Below are 25,424 nucleotides of genomic sequence, written 5' to 3' on the forward strand. Positions count from 1 at the left end.
GGGTGGATGGATGGGTGGGTGGGTGGATGGATGGATGGGTGGATGGATGGGTGGGTGGGTTGATGGATGGATGGATGGATGGATGGATGGATGGATGGGTGGGTGGGTGGGTGGATGGATGGACTTAATTAATCCCAAACTGAGAAATTACTCTGTTACAGCAGCAAGTTACAGGGGCATACACAGATACACACTCACTCATACACATACAGAAAATACAAGAAATATACTAGAAATAATAAATAAGATAAAAAAGCACCTACTGAAAACATATACGAGGAAGAACAAATGTCTTTTTTTCTGTGCTACAGAAGTGACCTGGTTCATTCAGAGTACCCTTGCTTTTTGTCTTTTTAAGATCTTTCTTTTTGACAACATAGCAAGAGAGAGAAAAGAGGTTCGGCATGCAGCAGGATTAAAGCCTTGGACGTTGTGGGTTCATGGTTTTGTGCTTTAGCAGCTGAGCCCTGCACCGTTCCTCTTTATCTTTGCTGAACAATTTCAAACATGTCTTATTTCTTCCAAACAGCATGATGTGTTTTTTTTATTTGTTTTAATGGATATTGCTCACGTGTAGTTGATTTTTCTACTCAGTTGTTAGTTAGCATAGGCGCTTAGGAGACTTTATTCTGTTTCATCTATTGTAACTATATGTTGTGGTGTCATTCATTCTCTATTTTACTATGGTTTTGAGTATGATGTCAGCTCCTGTCTTTGTCTTTTATATTTCCTGTTTGTATCTCACTTCTGGTTTTTGTTTGTTTTATTTGGATCCCCATTATCTTCAGCATGAGCTAGAAACTATTCTTCCTGGGCTCCTGCAGTCTATTTTGTGACAATACAATTTACAACATGCCGTTAAACATTACACAACATTTCACAACATACAACTGATATATTTACAAATTACAGCTGACGCAATTAATAAAAGATTTAAAAAAAAAAAGATATTACACTACTCCAAATCTATTTTGAAAGAATAAGTGATGACTACATATCCCAAGACACCAACTCACTACAAAGAATTAGTGTGTTTCTTTGAAAAGTTGTATAATATTATTTGGGAGTAAGTTCCATTTACACATTGCTCTGTATGTGACTGAACGTTAAATTGATTTGGTTTTCACTTGAGGTTAAATTGCTCATATTATGCTCATTTTCAGGTTCATAATTGTATTTAGAGGTTGTACCAGAATAGGTTTACATGGTTTCATTTTCAGAAAACTCCATATTTTTGTTGTACTGCACATTGCAGCAGCTCCTCTTTTCACCCTGTGTGTTGAGCTCTCTGTTTTAGCTACAGAGTGAGACATCTCACTTCTATTCCATCTTTGTTGGGAGTCGCACATACGCAGTACCTAGGTAAGGACTACTAGCCAGTCAGAAGCAGAGTATGAGGGCGTGCCCTGACAGTACCTAGGTAAGGACTACTAGCCAGTCAGAAGCAGAGTATGAGGGCGTGCCCTGACAGTACCTAGGTAAGGACTACTAGCCAGTCAGAAGCAGAGTATGAGGGCGTGCCCTGACAGGACCTAGGTAAGGACTACTAGCCAGTCAGAAGCAGAGTATGAGGGCGTGCCATGCTAGCAGCTAGGCGAGCATTATAACGTGTGTTACAAAGTGACCACGTTTGTCTCTGAAGTAAAGGCTGGACTACAATAGAGATGTTTGGAGCAGTTTGTGAACAGTGTTTTCTGTTGGAGATGGTAAGTCCCTTTGGGGGGGACTTTGGGCTCTTTCACTTTGTAAACCTATAACATGCACAAAAAAGATATATAACACTATAAAGTAAAGGGAAAAAGCATAATATGAGCACTTTAAATAAAACAACCCTGAAGAACGCCAGTGTGCTGCATCGCTTTCATGTGTATGTTTTACCTTTTGCTATGCATTAACCAAATCAATAAAGGCTTTTTAACTTTTTCTTCAACAAGAGTGCCTTGGTTTTCATTGTTGTTCTGATGCTTTTGGATCACCTTTGCACCAAAGAGCACCACGTTAGACTTTTTTCAACCACCACCAAAAAGAAGCACTCCTTTTCTCTGTCCTCCCACATGTCTTATTTTTTTCTGTCTTTCTTTCATTTTTTTGTCTGCAGGTTCTTGGCAGCGCTCTGGAACCGGGTCTAGTCGACCTCCACCAGATCAGCCTGGTCCCAGCTGGTCCAGTGGCTCCACCGCCAGACGAGTCCTGGGAATGGGATGAAACGGATATGACAATCGCAGAAATAGAGCCACAAGAAAAACCAGAACTCGACTTTATGCACAGCCTCCCCTTAGAACCCAGTCAGCCTTCGGACAGCTTTCTGTCCAATGGGAATCAACCCGATGGGATTCGAATCGGTGTCCCAGCCAGTCAGAGGCCTGAGATGTTGTCCCATGTGAGGGATGGATCCGCCTCAGAGGTTCAGCCCAATGTGATGTCCCAACCTCTTCCCCTGAACAACAATAACATCTACCAGGTGTACAGCCTGCATAGTGTGGAATTATACAGACAGCCTCAGTTTCCTCACACTTCCTCCTCGCTGCACAAACCCAAATCAGGAAAACGGAAACCGCATCTCCTGCTGAAGAGCCTGAGTAAAGACTCCTCGTTCTCTTCTATCGAATCCCTCCCGGACCTCCTGGGAAGTTTGACGTCAAACAGCCGAGTAGGAGACAGAATCGTCGGGGAGAGGGAGAGCGGCAGAGGAAGCGGCCAGTCGGCGATCAGCCGGCGGTCAGAGAGCGAGAGCGGGATCGTCAGTGATACAGGAGAGACGGAGACAATGACAACCAACTCTGAAATCCAGGAAGAAGTAGAGGATCAGGGAGGAGAGGAGGAGGAGGAGGGAAAGAAGCAGTGGAAGTTTAAAACTGTAGATGGGAGTCAGTTGGCCCTGCACAAAGACAACGTTACCAACCAAAGAACCAAGGAGGAGGAGAGTATGAAGGAGAAAGGATGGAGGAAGGATGAAATCAGAAAAAACAGAGATGAGGAGAAAAGGAGGAGGCACAGGAGGGGAGGAGGGGAGGCGGTTGAGATCCTAATCAACGGGCGTGGAATCCTGACTCCCGCTGACTCCGACTCTGACTTTGAAGTGGGAGGACTCGGTGTAGACTCCTCAGAGCCCTTTACGTCCCTCGGTGACTTCACAGAGTTTAAAATCAACCAGTCGAACGGTTTGGAGACCCCGCCAGCTCTCAGCCGCCGGGCGTCCAGTCCGGTATTATCTCAGGGCTCCTCTCTGGAGTCCCTACTGGCTCTGGGTGTGGAGTTATTTCCCTCCAAAGACCAGCTGCACCGTAGTGCCTCTCTGGAGAGCTGTCTGGTCCCGTGTCGGAGCGCCGAAGAGACCGCAGGCAGCCTGGCCAGCCTCGGGGATCTGGACCTGATTGGGCAGGGCAGAGAGATGGAGGGAGGGAAAGCAGGAAAAGAGAAGAAGAATGAAAGTGTGCAAGGAGAAGCGCCCTCTGGGGAGCTGAGCCGAAGAACTCTGGATCTCCTAAAACGCCTGGAGAACATCCAGAGTCCTTTGGCAGCGAAGATGACCCGCAGTTTTTCAGACATGGCGCTTCGGAGCCCCTCCTCGCAGCGCAGCAGACTCCCTGCCTCACCCTCTCTCGGCGGTCGACACACCCCGCTTTCCGGGATTTCAGGGTCTTCACGAAAAGGCCCGCCATCCCTGATCAACGAGAGTTCAGCGACTGCATCTCTAACGGAGCTGAGTAGCGCCGAGGACTCATCTGTGGGGTCCGAAGACTTCGCCGTGCTCAGAAATCAACGCCACCTCTTCCTGGATCCCACCGTGGCAGCAGCCAACGCCAACTCGTGTTCTTATAGGAAACATTGCCACGGAAATGGCAGAGGAGGGCAAGGGATGGATGAGGCGGACGCGGCGAGTTTGAGCCTGGTAGTGAACGTCTCGTGCAAGTCGGCGTGCACGGACGAAGACGAGGACGACAGCGACCTTTTGTCTTCCTCCACGCTTACGCTCACCGAGGAGGAGCTTGGCATTCGGGATGAAGAGGACGAGAGGTTGAGCGGCGCCTCCTCTGGCAACGACGAGGACGAAGAGGAGATGGAGGGCTCTTACGTCCTGGGGCTGGAGTACATGAAGAGGGAGCTGCAGAGTTGGATCCGATCGCCTCGAACTTCGTCTACCTCTAAAACAGAGGCCGGTCTCCGGGACGAGCTGCAGTGCGGGACCATCCTGTCCTCCACCTCTCAGAACATGGAGCCACGCCGCTTTCAAAAGCGCTCCAAATCAATGGAAACCAACACTATCGGTGGCAACAACAAGACAAAAAGAGACAAGAGAGAACGGGAAGAAGAGGAGGAGAACCGGAGGAACGCGACGAGAATCTACATCAGCCAGTTTGTGGACGACGTGGAGAACGGAAACGTGGACCAGAGCTGTATGAAAGGGGAAGACGAGGACGACGAACTCCTCCGGGAGGAGTCCAGTGTGTTCACCCTGAAAGGAGAGTCGCTGAGGGAGTCCTACGTGTTCGCCAAAACGGCAGAGTCAGTTCAGGATGACGGTGACTTGATCGTGAAAACAGAATCAAAGCTGCTTTTGCCATCTCCATCATGCGAGCTCCTCCCCTTCCAGTCCAAACAGGCTTCCTCTTTAGTGGGACAGCTGAGAGGGGAGTTGCCCTGCCACAGCTCCTCCTTCCCCTCCCCCCCGTCCCTCTCCCCTGTCGAGGACTGCAGATCCCACGACGCCTTGCACAACGGCAGGCCGACAGGCGGGGGACGGAAGGCCATCACCAGTCAGGAAAAGTTCAAATTCTCGTCTTTTGTGACGGAGAAGACGAGGAGGGAAGTCCGAGATAAAGAGTCGTCCCTGCCGCCCAGAAAACGGCACAATTCTCACTCCTCCTGCTGCAGCCACCTTCCCTCCTCCTCCTCCTCCTCCTCCTCCCTCCATCCACGCAGCGTAGGTGAGGGTGCCAAAGAGAATGTGCACGATTTCGTGATGGAGATTATTGATATGACATCCCTGGCTCTGAAGAGCAAAGAAAATCAGCCCGAAGAACCGAACCAGCCCGACAGCAGCGGGTCCATCCCAGACCAAGGTCCTGCATCGCTAGCACAGATCAGAGACAAGGTACAGAATTCATAATGAATACAGAAATCCAACTGAGAAAGTATCATAAAACAATCTGCCTGATTTCATTACAACGAAACCACAAATACATATATTGCAAATGCAGAAACCCTAATTAAACAGTTTAATATGGTTACAGATGTTGATAATAAATGAATTCAATTATTGGATATTGGAGCGGCTAGGACAAAGACACTAGAAATGTAACTGTAGCAAGCATCTCACTAATATTGTCCACATTCATATTTAGACGCAACAAATGATTTATCCAGCTACAAAAAAGCCTGGCGCCCGGCGCAGCGCAAAACCCAACCCAAGTGTCTTTGCTAGTTTAAGACCGACCCAGTTGTCAATTTCCCGTCCAGCGCCCACGTTGTTTAAATAGCAAATGCACCTGCGCCCATCTGTGGCCCATGGTGCTGGTCTTACAGGGAGGTGTGTTCAGGTGCATTCTGGGCATGCTGGTCTTACAGGGAGGTGTGTTCAGGTGCATTCTGGGCGTGCTGGTCTTACAGGGAGGTGTGTTCAGGTGCATTCTGGGCATGCTGGTCTTACAGGGAGGTGTGTTCAGGTGCATTCTGGGCGTGCTGGTCTTACAGGGAGGTGTGTTCAGGGGCATTCTGGGAGTATTGCCATCTTGAGGCAGCGGGAAGTGATCGCGCCATTGACCCGCAAAAACCTGGTCTAAAGTCAATAACGTAGCATTTCATTGTTATTTTAACAGAGCATTAGTAAAATGCTCCTAGACTCGTGCACAGCACGCACACTATGCTTGTTACACACACAGGGACGCACAGCAGCACACACACATGCAGAAGATTACAAATACAAATATTACGGTGCAAATCCTCCATCATAACAGCAATGCTCCAAGGTCCAAACGCGCCTGGCTTTTAAAGGGAATGGGAGATGATCTCTGATTAGTTGATTGCATGTTACGCCCAAAACACACCTCTGATTAATGAAGACACTAAGAACAACCCTTTAGAACCATGCGCCCGGCGCACGGACTCTTTTTTCCGCCGTTAAACTAGCAAAAGTGGATTTGGACACGCCCTAAACACACCTGCTCCAGGCGCTTCACGCCGTGCTCTTATATCGGTAAACTAGGACCCTTGTTTCATTGGTGTGAACTGGCAGGTTTCAGAACGCTGCAGACTGGCGCGTTGCAAGTAATTGAAAGTTTCAACTCGTCTTGTCGCCAGTCTTTGGTCTGAACTGGTTTTAGAGAACTTCTGCAAGAGATCGTTGTTTTTGATGATCCTTTTTAAATCGAGCCAAAATAGAAACCATGACAGCTAGACCGTTCATTCTTCTCGCAGCAGAAAGCTAAGGCTTCTGTCTTTTGCGTCGTAAACGCTGTACGCTCGTGATGACGTCATCACGTTACGTGTCACCATTTCTGCTGCAGATGAAACTATGAAAACACCTATACACTCTGCTCATAAAAATTAGCATATCTCAAAAACTCCAAATATACAGAGTTATAAGTAACTTCTGGAGTGTTAAGAAATATTTTGTTTATGTTTCTACATTTAGAAATCTTTTGGATCGACATGTTGTTGTATTTATTTAGTCAAATTTGATGAAAAACTTTGTAATTTTGTATTTATTGTTATTCATGACAAACGCGACCCGATACCGGATAAGCGGACGAAGATGGATGGATGACACAATTTCAATACCTTCATGAATTACTATGCTTTATTACATACATACATACTTACATAACCTTTTAGCTTGGGTTGTACTGATTTTAGGGATATGAAGCATTTAAAGATACTCCAAGAAATGACATCACAATAAGCAGAAAAGCAGACCCTTTCTATTCAGAGTCCAAAGGGTTAATTCCAGTTAGACCTCACATGTATTCTGTACATTTTGAGGGCAAAAGAATCTCAAAAGTATCAAAAGTTATCTCAATTGATTTGTTCACTGAGTTGGAGTAATTCAATAAATCGCATCACAGATCATAACTTTTAGGATGTAATGACTATAATTTCTTCAGTATCTTTTGCAAGTGAAGTAATCTAAACGCTAATCAGTTTTCAGTCTTCATTTGATTTCTGAAAAAGAAAAACAAATCAGGCAGAAAACTTTGAAAACTTCTCTTGTACTCCAATGAACACTCGGTTGATGGTTTCTTGGATGGTTTGGGGATTGTGTTAAAATATAGCCCACGTTTCACTCAAATATATAAATGTACATAACCAAAAATAGAAAAACCACACGTTTTAAACAGAGGACACAGATGTATATATCACGTTTAAAATAATACAATAAAACAAGATAAAAGTAAACACAGAAGTTATACTTCATAAATCAGAATCAGAAAAGCATGTATTGCCAAAGTAAGTGACACGTACAAGGAATTTGCCTTGGTGGTTGATGCATAGATTAAAAACAAACAAAATATTGGACATTATTATGAAATAAACAACAACAAAATTATAAACGCAACACTTGTTTTTGCCCCCATTTTTCATGAGCTGAACTCATGAGATCTAAGACTTTTTCTATGTACACAAATATCGTTCACAAATCTGTGTTAGTGAGCACTTCTCCTTTGCTGAGATCATCCATCCACCTCCCAGGTGTGGCATATCAAGATGCTGATTAGACAGCATGAATATTGCACAGGTGTGACTTAATCTGGCCACAATAAAAGGCCACTCTAAAATGTGCAGTTTTACTGTATTGGGGGGGTCCGAAAACCAGTCAGTATCTGGTGTTATGGTTAGGGTTCATCCATGAAGAGAACACCTCTCCAAAGTGCCAGACGCCATGAAATGTGAGCATTTGCCCACTCAAGTCGGACGAACTTCAGTCAAGTCAAGAGGGGGGGTGAACCCTAACCATAACACCAGATACTGACTGGTTTTAGGACCCCCCCAATACAGTAAAACTGCACATTTTAGAGTGGCCTTTTATTGTGGCCAGCCTAAGTCACACCTGTGCAATATTCATGCTGTCTAATCAGCATCTTGATATGCCACACCTGGGAGGTGGATGGATGATCTCAGCAAAGGAGAAGTGCTCACTAACACAGATTTAGACACATTTGTGAACAATATTTGAGAGAAATAGGCCTTTTGGGTACATAGAAAAAGTCTTCAGTTCAGCTCATGAAAAATGGGGGCACAAACAAAAGTGTTGCGTTTATAATCTTGTTGTGTGTATATACAAAATAGCTGTTTAACATAAGACAAAAAGAGGCTGAATGGATTGAGTCAAAAGAATATAGTATGTGCATTAGGCTTAATTTAAACTTCGAGTTATCATAACTTAAATAAAACAAAACAAATGACTTTGAATCGCATGAAACCAAAATGAAATAAAATTGAAAAGTAACACAGAAGTAATACTAGAAGTTATCATATCTTATTCCCTTCGTGGTTCTGAAATGAGTTGTTCCAGTGGGTTTCTTTAATTTCATTTGTTTGTCAACAACCAGATTAACCAACAAACCAAGTCAGGTGAAGTCCATTTTATTTATGAAGCTCAGACTCACAGATTTGTCTCGGAGGGTTTTCCAATCTGTAACACGTAGAAACCCTCTGCCCTCAGACCCTCGAGTCAGACGAGGAAAAACTACAACTAAACAACAACTTTACAAACTTTCTCCTTCCTCCTCCAGGTGCTCGAACACTCCCACCGGCCTCTCCACCTTCGTAAGGGAGACTTCTACTCCTACCTGTCTCTGTCGTCCCATGACAGCGACTGTGGCGAGGTCAGCCAGTGCTCCGAGGAAAAGTGCTCCACGCCGGCGCCCTACACCATCCCGTCTTACGTATCGCCGACGCAGGGCCTCCACAGCCCGAGCCCGAGCCCCGAGCTGTTCACGAGCACCATGCGCCGAATATCAAACTCGTCTCCTCCGTCTTCCAGACACTCCTCCCCCGACCTCGAGTCCAAGAACAACTTCTGTGCTCTGGATTTGAAGTCTCCGAGCAGTAGCCGCGCGGAAGAGCCGACTAGCCCCTCTCTATCCCTGCCCCCGAGCCCGGACATCCGGGATGAGGTGACCCTGTTTGCAGCCTGCACGGAAGAGGTCTACCTGGGCCCGCCTCTCTGCTACAGCATGGCGCTCACCAAGAAACCACGGCGCGTTCCGACGAAGGAAAACTCGGAGTGTTCGCCCTCCCTGGACCCTGGCTATGAAGCTTACTCGCCGCGTTCAAAACCAAACGATGCTTCCGATCCAGGTGATAGTCTGAGCTACGTGTCTCCCTCCAAGGAGTTTCTGTTAGGCCAGGATCACAGGATGTATTTCCAAGGATCCAGTCCCACTGAGGGAACACACAGCACCTTGTCTCCTTTCCTGGAGCCTTGTCGTGGCCCTTTTTCCAAACCGAAAGCTTGCAACCCTCCCTCTTTTCCTCCTCTTCTTTCCGTGTCCTCTGGCGCCGAGGAAGAGGAGGTGAGCGACCCGTACCTCCTCTGTGATGTCGCTGGAGGCGAAGTCGCGGCCACTGCGAGTGTCAGCCCGCGGCTTGAGGAGAGGAGTCGTAATGAGGGGCCTCCTTATCTTAATCCCCGGGCGCGTGTCGCCCCGATAGACTCCTCCGCAGACGAATGTTTGGCACATACTAAAACGCTTGAATCCAATATGGGCGCCGTAATGACCAAGATAAGTGTCTGCGGCTCCGCTACAAATCCCTCAAAAGAGCCAGCCGCCGCCACGCGTATTAATCCCAAAATTAACTGCTCGCCGATGAGAGAGGCAGATAGGGAGGAGGGGGAGAGGCGAGGAGAGGGGGAGAGTCTGCGGGTGAAGCGGGAGGAGAAGGGGAGGAGAGGGCGGAGCGGCTTGCAGCGGGAAGCAAAGACGGCGGCAGAGAAGCAGGTGAGTGTTTCACGTATTCAGCCTGATCTGCTATCTCAGACATTATACAGGGCCGCGATACTGCTGTTCACCTCTCTACTCCAGGCTTTTGTCCGAGCCGAGCCCCTCGCTGGGTCTGGATGTAATGAGGCCACTGTGCGTTTCTCCCATTTCCATTTCTGAGGTCAGACGGACATGAGAGGCGCTGATATGTGTAACCCCCCCCCCCCTTCCTCCTGCTTACCCTCTCTTCTCCTCTCCGCTTCACTCTTTTTGGTCTCATTTCCTCATCTTCACCTTTGTCTTCGTGTCCTTTTTTCCTCATCTCTACCTCCTACACTCCTCTAATCTCCAATACTTATATAATCATCCTCTTCCCCGTTTTTTCATCCCCTCCTCAACATCTTATGTCTCCCCCTTACCTTTATTTCCTCGTCTTCTTTTCTTCCTCAAATGTGCTTTCCTCCACCCCCTCTCTTTCCTGTCTTTTATCATTCATTCATTTCCCTCCCATCCTCTCATCTTCCTCTCCTCCTGCATCTTTTTTCCTCCTCTTCACCTTTCTCTTCGTGTCATTTGTTTCCTCATCTTCCCCTACTCCAAAGTTATTTCTCCTCACATCCAACGCTCCTCTCATCTCCAGTTCCTTCCTTCTTCCCCTCTCCATCTTCTACCTTCCTTCTCCTTCTCTTCAGCATCATTTTGTCACTTCTAATTTTTTTTGTCAAAAAACCCCCCAGAAATTATTAATTGTTTTGACTAATAGTTAATATCAGGGGATGTTTAGTCAGGATACTGTTTAGAAACCATTTAAAATTTAATAAAACACCTTAAATTCAATGAAAGTAATCATTAATGTTTACCTGCGAAGACCATTGTATCCATTTAATGTACATCCATGCATCCATGTTATTTTTGGTGGAAAGAAACCCATATTTCTGATATTAAAAACTTAAAAAAATGGGTCAAATGTGACCCGAGGAAAACACAAGCACCCAGATTGTTCACGAGTCCCGCATCTAGAGTCTGAGTCGAGTCTGAAGTCCTTTTGAGGACGAGTCTCAAGTCAAGTCTGAAGTCGCTATGTGTTCGACTTAAAGCGTAACGCTCGCCAAAATGCAACCTACGGTCTTTTTTTGTGAATGTACCCGTTTAAACACATAATTAGGACGGAAGTGCCACTTTTAAGATTGACCGTATTTTCGTTTTTGGGTCAAATGGCCTTTTGAATGGGAGTGCTGGGGACACTACTATGATCGCATCAAGATCACTATTTTTAAACCACTAAGAAGGCTCGACACAACGTGAGACTTTGCTCCAAGTATCACCAGGGGCTCTACACCTGAACTACAGCACTGAGAACATTGTTTGTGTACCCAGAGTTTACTATAAAAGAAAGATTTTGAGCAACTCACGTTAGCAGTTGGTTTTTCCGCTCATCGCCATTTTCCCAGTCAAAAAGAGTCGATCTCTGAATGCAAATGAACGGACTCTATAGGAGGAAACGTCATTCTTATATGAGGCTCCTTTTTCAACTACGAGGTCAATATTGTGTTTCACTAACGACAAAACAACGAATTATCCGTGCATCTATATGGAACTAAGCTTTAGGAGCTTTCCATCTTTACTCTCCTCCCTGTTACGTTGCATTCAGAGATCGATAGTGATAAATAGCGGTTTTGATGCGATCATAGTAGCGCCCCTAGCACTCCCATTCAAAAGGCCATTTGACCGAAAACAGAAATACGGTGAATCTTAACAGTGGCGCTTCTTTTCCTAAATATGCTTTTAAATGAAAGTTTGACTCGGGTACATTCACAAAAAGACCCTAGGTTGCATTTTGGCGAGAGTTACGCTTTAAGTGCGACTCAAGTCCGAGTCTCAGTCAACATGTTGGGCTTCACCACTTATTTAAATGTAGGTCTCCTGTCCCGCATTATCCCTCTGTAGAAGCTCCCCTATGTCTCCTTTTTTTTAATATATTGGTCAAATGGTTTCCATATTTTCCTTCCTCTCTCTTTCCTGTCTTCCCTCATTTGTTCTCCTCGTCCCACCCTTTTATCTTCCTCTCTTCCTGCATGCATCTATCCTCTCTCTTCACTTTTCCACTTTATTCTTCCATGTACCCACTCCTCTGATTCTTTCACCTCCCTCCCATGATCCTCCCTTCCTCTCTCCTCCCTCAGGTGTTAATGGAACGGGGGATTTGACGACTTCTCAGTTTTTGAGTTAAAAGGTTAAGGTCCACGGAACAACATCAGCATAATTACTATCAGTCAGATTTCATTAGGATTCATCAGCTGAGAGCTTTTTCCTCGTCCCGCAGTGATCGTTCAATTCATTTCACCGCTGAATTAGCGTGTTTGTGCTCTTTTTTAAGTTTTCTATTTCCTTATGCAAATGAGTTTGGCATTCTTTTTTTTACCATCCCTGCAACCTTGCTGCCTCCTCTGTTTATCAACTTTTCACTCTCTTAAAGAGGACCGCAACTCCGCTGACGGCGGTTGTTTTAACGTCTGATCGGCGCCAAGCAGCATGTAGTTGTTTTTCACACGGTACATGTTAATGTAGCTCACATGTTCTTTGCGCTATTTAAAGGGTCAACCCGTTCTCACTCCCAACTCATCAAATACTGCTGCTTGGTCAGTGTGTCTCAGCGTCAGATACTGACGCAAAAATCCCCCTTCAGCGTCTGTATGGAACGCACCGGGCAGAGCAGCAGCTCGACTGCGACGCTGTAAGATGACGTAGTATTAAGAGAGACAACGGTAGAGAGTAGTATGTAGAGAGACAACAGTAGAAAGTAGTATGTAGAGAGACGACGGTATAGTATGTAGAGAGACGACGGTATAGTATGTAGAGAGACAACAGTAGAGAGTAGTATGTAGAGAGACAGCGGTAGAGAGTAGTATGTAGAGAGACGACAGTAGAGAGTAGTATGTAGAGAGACAACAGTAGAGAGTAGTATGTAGAGAGACGACAGTAGAGAGTAGTATGTAGAGAGACAACAGTAGAGAGTAGTATGTAGAGAGACAACAGTAGAGAGTAGTATGTAGAGAGACAACAGTAGAGAGTAGTATGTAGAGAGACAACGGTATAGTATGTAGAGAGACAACGGTAGAGAGTAGTATGTAGAGAGACAACGGTAGAGAGTAGTATGTAGAGAGACAACGGTAGAGAGTAGTATGAAAGACTAAAATCTGCATAAGGGGGTAGGTTGTAAACAACACATAGTCTATATACACAATGTTCCACTTCTGGGATTGTTCAGGCGTTGCCGGAAATTCTGCCGGATGTCCTTCTATTCGGCCCGATCCCCTTCCTCTGTCTCTGTGTTGGCGTTCTAACCTCTGGTGGATTTGTGAGGACTATGGTTAACTGCTCCTCAGATGTCTGCAGGGTAAATCCAGACAGCTAGCTAGACTATCTGTCCAATCTGAGTTTTCTGTTGCACGACTAAAACTACTTTTGAACGTACACGTTCCACCAAAACAAGTTCCTTCCTGAGACTATTTAGCAGAGGCACCGTGGCTCCGTCCGGCACTTAGCACCACCCAAGACGATTGTGATTGTTTTAAAGAAATGCCAATAAACCAGAGCATGTTTTCCTCCCATCCCAGACTGCTGTGTGGACTAGCCAGACCCTCCTCCGGAGCGCTGTGGTGGCAGGTCTGGCAATGCGAGACTAAACAACACAGGACTTTCACCCAAGAGACCGGGGTCTGTCTCCCGTTCTTGTCCCGCGTGTCACTGAAATGTACATTTTGTAACCCCACCCACCATCTTTTCCAAAACCTAACCGTCCCATTCTTGTGCCTCATGTCAGTTAAACGTACGTCCCGACCCAGAGCGTCAAAAGTGACGGCAAGAGTCACGACCAAGTGTGTCTAAATCTGACGCTAAAGGACACTTTATGCGTCAATAACAAACGGCAAAGGCACCTGACCAAGCGTTGCTTTTTGACGCGATGGGAGAGAGAATGTGTTGAAAGTGCACCATAGCACAAACTCACGTTCATCCATCTTCAGGTGGTTGACCTGAAGATGGATGAACCCCCACAATAATTACTGCTGAAGTGTTCATTACATCCCACAGCAATAAAGTTCTGTACAGAATGAACTATTTGGAAGTGCTGGGTCACAATGACATTTTTAACAAAGGAACTCTGCTCCAAATCAGCTGATTTTAGTGGAATTGCTGCGATCAGTAGATTAGTTCATGGAGGCAACATTACTTTGTTGTGGAGTTCCACTTTGGTAAAGTTTGACGTGTAGATTCACACCTTCGTAAACATTATACCTGCTAAACATTAGCATGTTAGCATTGTTAGCCTTAAGCTCAAAGCACTATATATATACCTATATCTTAAGTGAGACTTTATTTTTTAAACATTTTTTTTAAATATTTGATATATTGATAGAGATGGTCCGATACCATTTTTTGCTTCCTGATACCGATTCCGATACCTGAACTTGCGTATCGCCCGATACCGAGTACTGATCCGATACCAGTGCGTTATATATTTTATTATGTTTTAACAGCTGTATACTACTATCCCTGCCTGGATGATATGATGTATAACAGCTGTATACTACTATCTCTGTATAGATGATATGATGTATAACAGCTGTATACTACTATCTCTGTATGGATGATATGATGTATAACAGCTGTATACTACTATCCCTGTATGGATGATATGATGTATAACAGCTGTATACTACTATCCCTGCCTGGATGATATGATGTATAACAGCTGTATACTACTATCCCTGCCTGGATGATATGATGTATAACAGCTGTATACTACTATCTCTGTATAGATGATATGATGTATAACAGCTGTATACTACTATCCCTGTATGGATGATATGATGTATAACAGCTGTATACTACTATCCCTGTATGGATGATATGATGTATAACAGCTGTATACTACTATCCCTGTATAGATGATATGATGTATAACAGCTGTATACTACTATCCCTGTATAGATGATATGATGTATAACAGCTGTATACTACTATCTCTGTATAGATGATATGATGTATAACAGCTGTATACTACTATCTCTGTATAGATGATATGATGTATAACAGCTGTATACTACTATCCCTGTATAGATGATATGATGTATAACAGCTGTATACTACTATCTCTGTATAGATGATATGATGTATAACAGCTGTATACTACTATCTCTGTATAGATGATATGATGTATAACAGCTGTATACTACTATCTCTGTATAGATGATATGATGTATAACAGCTGTATACTACTATCCCTGTATAGATGATATGATGTATAACAGCTGTATACTACTATCCCTGTATGGATGATATGATGTATAACAGCTGTATACTACTATCCCTGTATAGATGATATGATGTATAACAGCTGTATACTACTATCCCTGCCTGGATGATATGATGTATAACAGCTGTATACTACTATCTCTGTATAGATGATATGATGTATAACAGCTGTATACTACTATCCCTGTATGGATGATATGATGTATAACAGCTGTATACTACTATCCCTGTATAGATGATATGATGTATAACAGCTGTATACTACTATCCCTGCCTGGATGATATGATGTATAACAGCTGTATACTACTATCCCTGTATGGATGATATGATTTCTATCTTTGTTGTCGGTCTGGCTCAGGTTAAACTCTTTGTGAAACATGAACAATGAACGCCCCAGAACTTTCTGTTGTTCTCCAGTTTGACAGTCAGTTATAACGGAGAAAGAACATAAATAAACTACTTTAACGTAGATTGTCTTTAGGGCTTTATTACGTGGTATCGGCTCGGTGCATTAACTCCAGTACTTCCCGATACCGATACCAGCGTTTTAGGCAGTATCGGAGCCGATACCGATACTGGTATCAGAACATCTCTAATTGATACACAAGATTTCTTACTACAGCTTGAAGTGTATTAACTCGTGATTGATAATGATGCTTTTTAATGTTTGTATTTTTAAATTTAAATTATCTTTTTTAATTGTTTAAGATTTTATTATTGTATTTTTAAGACTTTTTCCCTCCAATTTAAAAAAATTTAATAATTGATTGATTTTCTTTGCAATTTTTAGGTGTTATTTTTGTGTCTTTGATGTTTTTTTTATCACATTTTTACATATATTTTTGTGTTTTTATTATTATTTTTTATACTGTTAAGTTTGCATTTCTTGTTATTTATTTGAGAAATAAATGGAAGCTGAATATGCATCAGAAATGGAAATGATTTCTGTCCTGATGTGTGATAGTTTCCTCATCAGATTAACAACTCATTAAGAGGGCATCAATCAAAAGAGAAAAAGGAGAGCAGCAAAGATGGCGGTAGATGCTTCTAACACACGTGCAGTCACGCTGGCATGTATGTGTGCATGCAAGCGTGTCTACACGTGCATGTGTGTGTGTGTGTGTGTGTCTGTCTGTCTGTCTGTCTGTGTTTATAGTGTATGTGTGTCTGTGTGTGTGTTTATAGTGCGTGCATGCATGTCTGTGTTTATAGTGTGTGCGTGTGTGTCTGTGTTTATAGTGTGTGTGTGTGTGTGTGTCTGTGTTTATAGTGTTTGGGTTTGTGTGTCTGTCTGTTTTTATAGTGTGAGTGTGTGTGTGTGTCTGTGTTTATAGTGTTTGGGTGTGTGTGTGTGTGTGTGTGTGTGTGTGTGTGTGTGTGTCTGTTTTTATAGTGTGCATGCGTGTGTGTCTGTGTTTATAGTGTGTGCATGCGCGTGCGTGTTTGTGTGTTTTTGTAGCATTGGCGGACGTATGGGGAGGGATAATAGCTACACAAGTCTTTACAAAGCGATTAGTCGTGAACCAATTAAGCGAGCGGGGTGGAGTTGGGGAGAGAATTGTTTTCGGCCTGATGCTCGTTCTTTTAATTTGCAACTTTTCATCAGTTTGGGCTCAAAGAAAGAGCAAGCCGATTAGAAAACAAAGACAAACAACGTTTCAGCCCGATAATGCCGTTTTGATTTATTCTTCCCTTGTTTGTCTCTCTCTCGCCATTCATCGCCACCTCTGTCTCTGTCTCTCTCTCTTTTTCTGTCTCTCTCTCTCTGTCTCTCTCTCGCTCTCTCTGTCTGTCTCTCTCTCTCTCGCTCTCTCTGTCTCTCTCTGTTTCTCTCTGTCTCTCTCTCTCTGTCTCTGTTCCTCTCTCTCTCTGTCTCTCTCTCTCTCTCTGTCTCTCTGTCTCTCTCTGTTTCTCTCTGTCTCTCTCTGTCTCTGTTCCTCTCTCTCTCTCTGTCTCTGTCTCTCTCTCTCTGTCTCTCTGTCTCTCTCTGTTTCTCTCTGTCTCTCTCTCTCTGTCTCTGTTCCTCTCTCTCTCTGTTTCTCTCTGTCTCTCTCTGTTCCTCTCTCTCTCTCTCTGTCTCTCTCTCTGATGAAAAAACGTGTTCTCACTTTCAGCTGTATCATGTATTTGCCTTTATGTGAATAAACCATTTCTCAGTTGTTTCCTTTTTCTCTTTTCTTCATCTTGCCTCTTCTTTGCAACCCGTTACTGTCTTTCTTTTGGTCTCTCTTTAATCTTTTTCTATTTCTGTTCCTGTGTTTCACTACATCTGTCTCTCTTTTTCTCTTCATCTTCTCTCCCTGTCAGGTGAGCACTCAGTCAGCTGTCAATCACGCCGCCAGATCAGCACAAGCCTCAGTGAAACCACCCGCCTCGAGGACCACCGTCAGTGTAAGTTAACACACACACACACACACACTAAAACTGGGCAATGTGGAAAAAAATCAAATCTCAAAATATTTTTGACCAAATCCATCAATGTCGATATTGTAGGGTTGACTATTTGTACTTTCCCAAAATATTTACTTAATTACATTTCAGATAAATAATCATCAGTTATGTGGATGTAATGACTAAGTGGCTGTGGCTCAGTGGTAGAGCGGTTGCCTGTGTCTGACTGGAAGGTTGGTGGTTTGATCCCTGGCCCTGCAGTGCCATGTCGAACCCCAAGTTCAATCAATCAATCAATCAAAATGTATTTATATAGCACTTTACAGAACCAGCAGGTATCCAAAGTGCTTAACATCAGAAACCAAGAGTAAAAACACATATACAATAGAAAGAATGAACATAGAAAACAGTAAAATCAGAATAGTTTACAAAGAAACAGAAGAAGGAAATTGTCACAGCACTGCTACGTATTAAAAGCCAGACTAAACAGATACGTTATGAGTTTGGACGTAAAAAGAGCTCCATCTGTAATAGTGCCAATATCAGGGGGTAACTTGTTCCAGAGTCTCGGGGCAGCAACTGCAAAACCCTGATCACCTCACCGTTTATATCTAGACTTTGGCACTTCTAAAACTCACTGATTTGAAGAACGCAATGACTGGTTGTGCTCCTGCAAAGTTAAAATTTCAGACAAATACTCCGGGGCCAGACCATTTAAGGCCTTGAAAGCAAACAATAAAATCTTAAAATCTATTCTAAAACGCACAGGGAGCCAGTGTAGAGTGTAGAGAACAGGAGTGATGTTTGCACGTCTAGATGTATTTGTTAAAAAGCGAGCAGCAGCATTTTGCACAAGTTGAACACGTGAGATGGAGGTCTGATTCAGAAGAGCTGCCCTTGATGCTGCACCATCGGAGCGTAAATGGGTGTGAATGTTTATCTGATGAGCAGGTGGCACCTTGTATGGCAGCCTTGGCCGTAGTGTATGAATGTGTGTGAATGGTGAATGGTTCCTGTACGATGTAAAAGAGTAGTCGTTAATACTAGAAAAGCAGTCCATTTACATATAAAAACAGTCCATTTACATTTTAAAGGGTTAGGGTTATATATAGGCAAATAATAGAACAGCTAGTAAGTCTGGTACGTTCAGAAAATGACATCACTTTACTGCAATGCATCCAGGAAAAAAACAGGAAAAGACAACACTTGTGTCATATTACGATATCCAACTTTTAATGACTCACACACACACACGAAAGAACGAAGTCAAATCTGGTGTTTTAGCATTTTCCGCATCACTTAGCGATCACTGGAGGCTTTTAGACTTTTAGTTGTGTGATTACTGACTGGGGTTTGGCAGCGTTCTGCTCTGAGATTATGTACTTATAAACCAATCACAGAAAGTCAGAACAAAGGCTGCTGGTGGCATTCAGGAGTCGGTTTTCGCCACACTTGCAACACGCAAGCTGCGATTTGCAACGTGAGATCCAAACAAACACCATACTTGTTGTGACCCATGCAAAAGTATGCAGGAGCCCTGCCAGACTCAGACTAAATTATCTGCGGTTCTCAAGCTAGCGAGTTAGCTGCTGAAATAAAAGACTCAAGGGAATCGATGGAGGCACATCACTCAGCAGTCATGATTCCAATATCTTTCTGTAACATAAAAACGTATTAATCATAAAAAGTGATGAATCTGGCATTCAAAGCTAACCTCTTCTTGTATATGAACATTTAATCAACACCTCCTTTGTTTGATGTTTTATGGAGTTATTCATCTTGAGTAAAATCTTTCACAAAGCTTTGGAGACAACTTTGATTGTCAGCTTTGACACTGATTGAGTGTTTTTACATTTGGAGTAATCATGAGTTCTGCTGCAGAGAGGAACACTGATATGTTTGTCTGATGATATGTTTCCTGTCTTTCATGATTATTCCAAATTAAATTACCGGAATATTTTCCTCCAGTGTTCCCCTGAATGATTATATCATTTCAAACACTGTGTTTCACACGCTGTGTGTGTGTGTGTGTGTGTGTGTGTGTGTGTCTACAATGTGTGATACAGGCTGCACACAAGCAGTGAATGTGTTTTTACATCATCTTTTCCATTTTTACTCAAATCAAACCAGGAAGCTTCTAAACACAAACAAAGGCCATCACTGACACTGTGTGTGTGTGTGTGTGTGTGTGTGTGTGTGTGTGTGTGTGTGTGTGTGTGTGTGTGTGTGTGTGTGTGTGTGTGTGTGTGTGTGTGTGTGCGCAACATGTCTGTCTGTGATGTGGCTGCCCTATGGGCGCCTCCAGGGCTCAGCAAAACCTACTGCCCCCATACTTTCTCTCTCTCACAGACACACACACACACACACACACACATACACACCCCTGAAGGCAGGGCATGAGAGTCCAGGTAGAAGCTGACAGCCCAACAGCTGCAGGTTAGACAGACATGTTGTACACACACACACACACACACACACACCAAAGGACAAACATGCATACACACTTAAGTAAAGAAATACACACATGAAAGTGCAAAATCAAGCTCTGCACACACACAACTCATGTAAACCCACGACAAAGGGGACACACACACACACACACATCATACTGGTGATGTGTACAGCTGGTCCTGACCCCCATAGCGTGCCCGAGTCTAGCCCACCTGTTCACACACACTGTACACAGGCACACACACACACACACACACGCACACACACACACACTGTAGACAGACACAGGTGCAATTAAAGCAATTGTGAATGCGGCTCATGATGTGCTCTGTGACCCAGACAGTAGAAGGTCTGCAGCAAAACACACAGGAGAGAGACTGGGTGTGTGTGTGTGTGTGTGTGTGTGTGTGTGTGTGTGTGTGTGTGTGTGTGTGTGTGTGTGTGTGTGTGTGTGTGTGTGTGTGTGTGTGTGTGTGTGTGTATGTGTGTGTGTGTGCAAAGTTTCATTGAAAGGCCGAACAGAAAACAACTGAATATCTGACACACGGGAGGAAACTGCACAGTGGATAAACCTTAAATACAGTAAAATGTTAGAATAAATGGAATAAAATAATTTGTGTGAGAGTAGAGTTATATATTAACATGAAAGCCGAATATAACAGCATGAAAGAGAACGTCATTATTTAAACATGAAAAGAACTGAACGGCAAAATAAATACTACAAGAGCAGAATACATTTAAGCAACGAGAGGGTTTGATTTAATGTCATTATTGGCACGACAGTGATGCGGCTAGGACCGAGGTGCTAGTTATAATCAAACTGTATTCATATCGTGGGGCAAGTCGCTCTCAAAATAAATAAAAAAGACGATTTCTAGTCCCTCTCTGTTTAGTCAGCCAGCTAACTTAAGCTAACGTTAGCTTTGTAGCGATCCTGGGATTTCCCAAACTGAAATATTACCACAAATATAAACACCAAACTGCTTTACTAGCTGTATCCTGTTATAACTGAGATATCTGCTGAAGTAAATATTTTTTACGATGGATAGATTTAGATACTAAACGACCGTGTACTTTAAACAACAGAGACGTTTTCCTGTCCCTGTAAAACGTTAGCAGCTAACTTAAGCTAACGTTAGCTTTGTAGAGATCCTGGGATTTCCCAAACTGAATAACTACAACACATATACACCACACTGCTTTGCTACCTTAATCTTGTTGTATCTGAGATATCTGCTGAAATAAAAATAATGTTTCCATTGACAGATTTAGCTCCTGTACGTCCGCGAAAATCACATTTAGCAGATATTTTCAAGATAGCGGCGAGTCACAGCTGATCCAAAAGATATCCAGTGAAAGTTAACTTCAGAGCGATGTAACAAAGAAGTATTTTCATCCGATGAATCACTTTATATACTAGTTAGAGAGCTTCTGTTGGTTCCACTGTGCTTCCTGACACAGAAATGGTGGAGTGATATTTTAAGTCATGCGCCAGGTGTGCTCAAATGGCCCTGTGTGTGCTGTCCTGCTGATTTGGTGTTTTACGCCCCCAATGTCGTCTTCCAGGAAGCCCTGCATGGAAAGCACTAGGGTTAGGGTTAGTGGGGGCTTAAAACACCATTAAGCTGCATTGAGCATGTCTAAATGTCAAGTTGACCAATCAGATTGCCTGGTCGGATCTACTTGTTGTATAATTACAATATATTACAGACGAAACCAGTATAAACAACATTAATAGTCAAAGAGAATCAAGATTATAGCTTCTTTTCAAAGTCAGTAGTTTCCTAAAACAGCTGCTCGCTGTAGTTTTTTATAAAACAAACATAGATTGAATATCTGATACACGGGAGGAAACGGAGAATAGAATAAAATAAACACAACACAGGTATTTTTAATTGTATATCTGATTTATTGGATGTGGATGCATCTTAAATAGAGTAAAATGTCTTGGGAATATAATAATCAAATTTGTATGAGAGCGAGATCATGAAAGCAATACATGATAAGGCAAAATATAACAGAATGAAAGAGAACGTCATTATTTAATCATAAAAAGAACTGAATGTCTAATAAATATTACAAGAGCAGAATACATTTAGAATATATTACAGAAGAAAACTGGAATAGACAACATTAATAGTCAAAGAGGAGAATCAAGGTTATTGTTATATGACGTTTTGAAGTTTCGTGGGATTATGGAGTTGTAGTTTTCATTGTTAACCAGGTTACGTTTAGTAATGTTTAGTATTCATGTCATTCGAATGAAATAGCTTAATTTACATAATTGCGTTGTTGATGACCGCGATATCTCAGGAACGCTTTGAGGGGATCTCTTCAAATTTGGCACAAACGTCCACTTGGTCTTAACCACAAACTGTGTATAAGGATATAAGGATGCATGTCGTGTCTCCACTTCCTCCCACTGTACAAATTTGAAGCCAAAATGTCATCTCGTAATTTTGGAGCCAGAGTCTGCGCAGTAGTGATCGGGCGTTGGAGCCGCGGTATCAAAGTCCCGCCCGTTCACCCGTTTCTGCCTGTTTTCATCGCATCAAATAACGAATATAAACCAAACCAATCACAAAAATGAACACTTGAACAAACATCAGCTGATCAGAACTACCTAAGATGACAGAAACCATCTTTGGGAAAAAAATATTGGATTAGATTAGATAGACTTTATTGATCCTAAATTAGGAAATTTCAGTGTTACAGCAGGAGAAATTAGACATAGCACCAGACAAATGCTTTAATAATGGCTGTTTCGTCAAGGACCTATACAAGGTTGGCATATTTGCGTCCTTCACAGAGCTCTCTTCTCTTTATGGTTTGCTGAAGTCACACCTCTTTCGCTTTTTCCAGATTAGAGACTTTGTCAAGAAGACATTCCCCCACTTTCCAAACCACCCCCCCGAAACCCTGACTGACTCCCTCCTGGCGATAGACCCCAACTGAAAAAAATGCGTTTCTGTACTGTACGAGTCACTATGCTCGGCCTCGTCGAACCCTCGTACTTTGACAAAAGTGGCATGGGAGAGCGATCTGAACATGACTATTACGGACCAACAATGGGACCTTGCTCTGGCATTGGTTCACTCTTCCTCCATATGTGCTCGTCCTCGCTTAATCCAATGCAAGGTCCTTCATAAAGTCCACTACACAAACGCAAAACAGTCTAAAATATACTCCACTGTCCGGGACGCCTGTAACAGGTTTAACCAGTCTCCTGCCAACCATACTCATATGTTCTGGTCTTGCCCTAAATTAACAACCTTTTGGACGAGCAGAGCCTATGACCACATTATGCCCCCTAACCCTTTGTCAGCCATTTTTGGCATTTGCGGGTGGGTAGGGGAATTGAAATACTGTTTTGACAATGTTTCGTTTGCCATGGCCTCTGTTGAATGTCATTTGGTGTGAAAATGTAAAATAGAGTTGGAAAAAAATAAAAAATAATGGCTGTTTCAGTTATGTTTCCTATTAAGCAAAGCCAGTGAGTCAACATGAAAAACAGCTAAATGCACTACATTTCTAATTAGTTGAGAAGTGAACAACATTTAAAAAATCTCTCTCTCTCTCTCTCTCTCTCTCTCTCTCTTTCCATCCATCCAGAGACTACCTGTGTTGGGAGCAGGAAGCTCCAGGATCCAGCTTTAAGGGAGCTCTCTCCATCACCCCCCCCCCTGCTGAGCTGATCTCCCTCCTTGGCTTGGTCTCTCCGACTGCCCCCCCCCGCTCTCTCTGCTCCGGGAGGCCCCCCTCTGATCTCCCAAATCTCACTGCTGGAATCCAACGGATCGTTAAGGAACTGGACTGTAAACTCATCCAGCAGTTTCAGGGTTATACCTAACAGCTGATTTCAACTTTTTCACAGTAACACTGGGCCTGATTTCAGGGTTGAACTTGGACGTTTCTGAGAGATAATGAAGCAGCTTTTAGGGTTGGCCTGAGCATATTTCTGAGTTAGACTGTAAACAACACATACGCTTTACGTGATTAAGAAGATTTAACAGCTCAGAAGAAAACAGTGTAGTAACAATAAATCCAACAACCATTTAAATGTGATTTACAAATAGTTTTTTTAGAATAACAAATGGGACAATGCAGTATATTGCGTGTGTGAGAGTCAACCGTTTCACAACGAATATGGAGCAGATAAGAAGTGTTAGGCGAAAAGCTATTTGTCGCAGGGAAATCCCATATTTCTGAAAGGAAGATCACGAAGAAGAATGGATTAGTTTTCAGCAGCTGTAGAGAGATATTTCACAAATGAGTCAGAAGGTTACATCAAATTAGGCTAAACAGGCAAAAAACTCCCAACAAAATGGCTTTTTACATCTAAGTGCAGGCAACCCAGAATCAACTTGATCTTTTTATTAAGTGTGTTTTTTTTATATATATATATATATATACATACTTTTATAATTTTCTAATATATATTTTGGTGTGTCATGGTTTGGTTCTAAGGCACAGAAGATAGACAATGCCACTTGATAAAACAAGAATTTTGAGTCTGACGACGCTTTGGATGTGACTGATGTGGAGAAATGGTATTAGACTGACCTGAAACCAGATTAACACAAAGATGGACCCTTGAGCTTCCTTATGTATTCCCATGTTGATGCTACTTCCTGTTGTTTGCTGGAGGCTGGTTGCCCAAAGAAATGTTAGACAATACAACCCGTTCTCTGTCCCAACTCGTAAAATACTGACGCTTGATCAGTGTGTCTCAGCGTCAGACACCGATGCAAAAATCCCCCTTTAGCGTCTGTATGGAACGCACCGGGCAGAGCAGCAGCTCGACCTCGGCGCTGTAAGATGCAGTAGAGAGTAGTATGAAAGACCAAAAATCTGCGTTAGGAGGCAGGTTGGGGGGGTGGATGGGTCAAACATCACAGGACTTTCACCCAGGATACCGGGGTTTGTGTCTTGTTCTTGTCCCGCGTGTCACTGAAACGTACATTTTGTAACCCCACCCACCATCTTTTCCTAAACCTAACTGTCCCGTTTGCGTGCCAACTTTAAAATAGCACAACACCTGTCAATTAAACATACGTCCCGACACAGAGCGTCAAAAAGTGACGCCAAGAGTCCAAACCAAGCGCGCCAAAAAGTGAAGCCAAGAGTCCCGACCAAGCGCGTCTAAATGTGACGCTAAAGGAGACTTTTTGCGCCAAAGACACCTGACCAAGTTTTTTTTTTGACGCGATGGGAGAGAGAATGTGTTGGACGATACGATATACAAAATAGTTTACTGTCCCTTTAGGAAAATGTGTTTTTGGACTCCAAGCTGCAGACATAAATAATGCCTTGACAGTTAAAGTATTACACATACCGTAGTA

The 25,424-nt window shown here is 43.3% G+C and overlaps 1 protein-coding gene across 1 annotated transcript in view; it reads left to right on the forward strand.

Moving 5' to 3' along the window:
* The window catches only part of akap6 (A kinase (PRKA) anchor protein 6), a 230,882-nt gene extending 207,143 nt beyond the window's left edge, over positions 1 to 23,739 (forward strand). The window contains exons 19-22 of the mRNA XM_078277378.1: positions 2,099 to 5,095; positions 8,733 to 9,941; positions 17,548 to 17,631; positions 23,695 to 23,739. Of these exons, the coding sequence (XP_078133504.1) occupies positions 2,099 to 5,095; positions 8,733 to 9,941; positions 17,548 to 17,631; positions 23,695 to 23,739 (4,335 nt within the window). The remainder of the gene's footprint in view (positions 1 to 2,098; positions 5,096 to 8,732; positions 9,942 to 17,547; positions 17,632 to 23,694) is intronic.
* Positions 23,740 to 25,424: the final 1,685 nt, after the last annotated feature.

The sequence above is a fragment of the Sander vitreus genome, chromosome 20 (genome assembly GCF_031162955.1).
Source record: "Sander vitreus isolate 19-12246 chromosome 20, sanVit1, whole genome shotgun sequence".
NCBI lineage: Eukaryota > Metazoa > Chordata > Actinopteri > Perciformes > Percidae > Sander > Sander vitreus.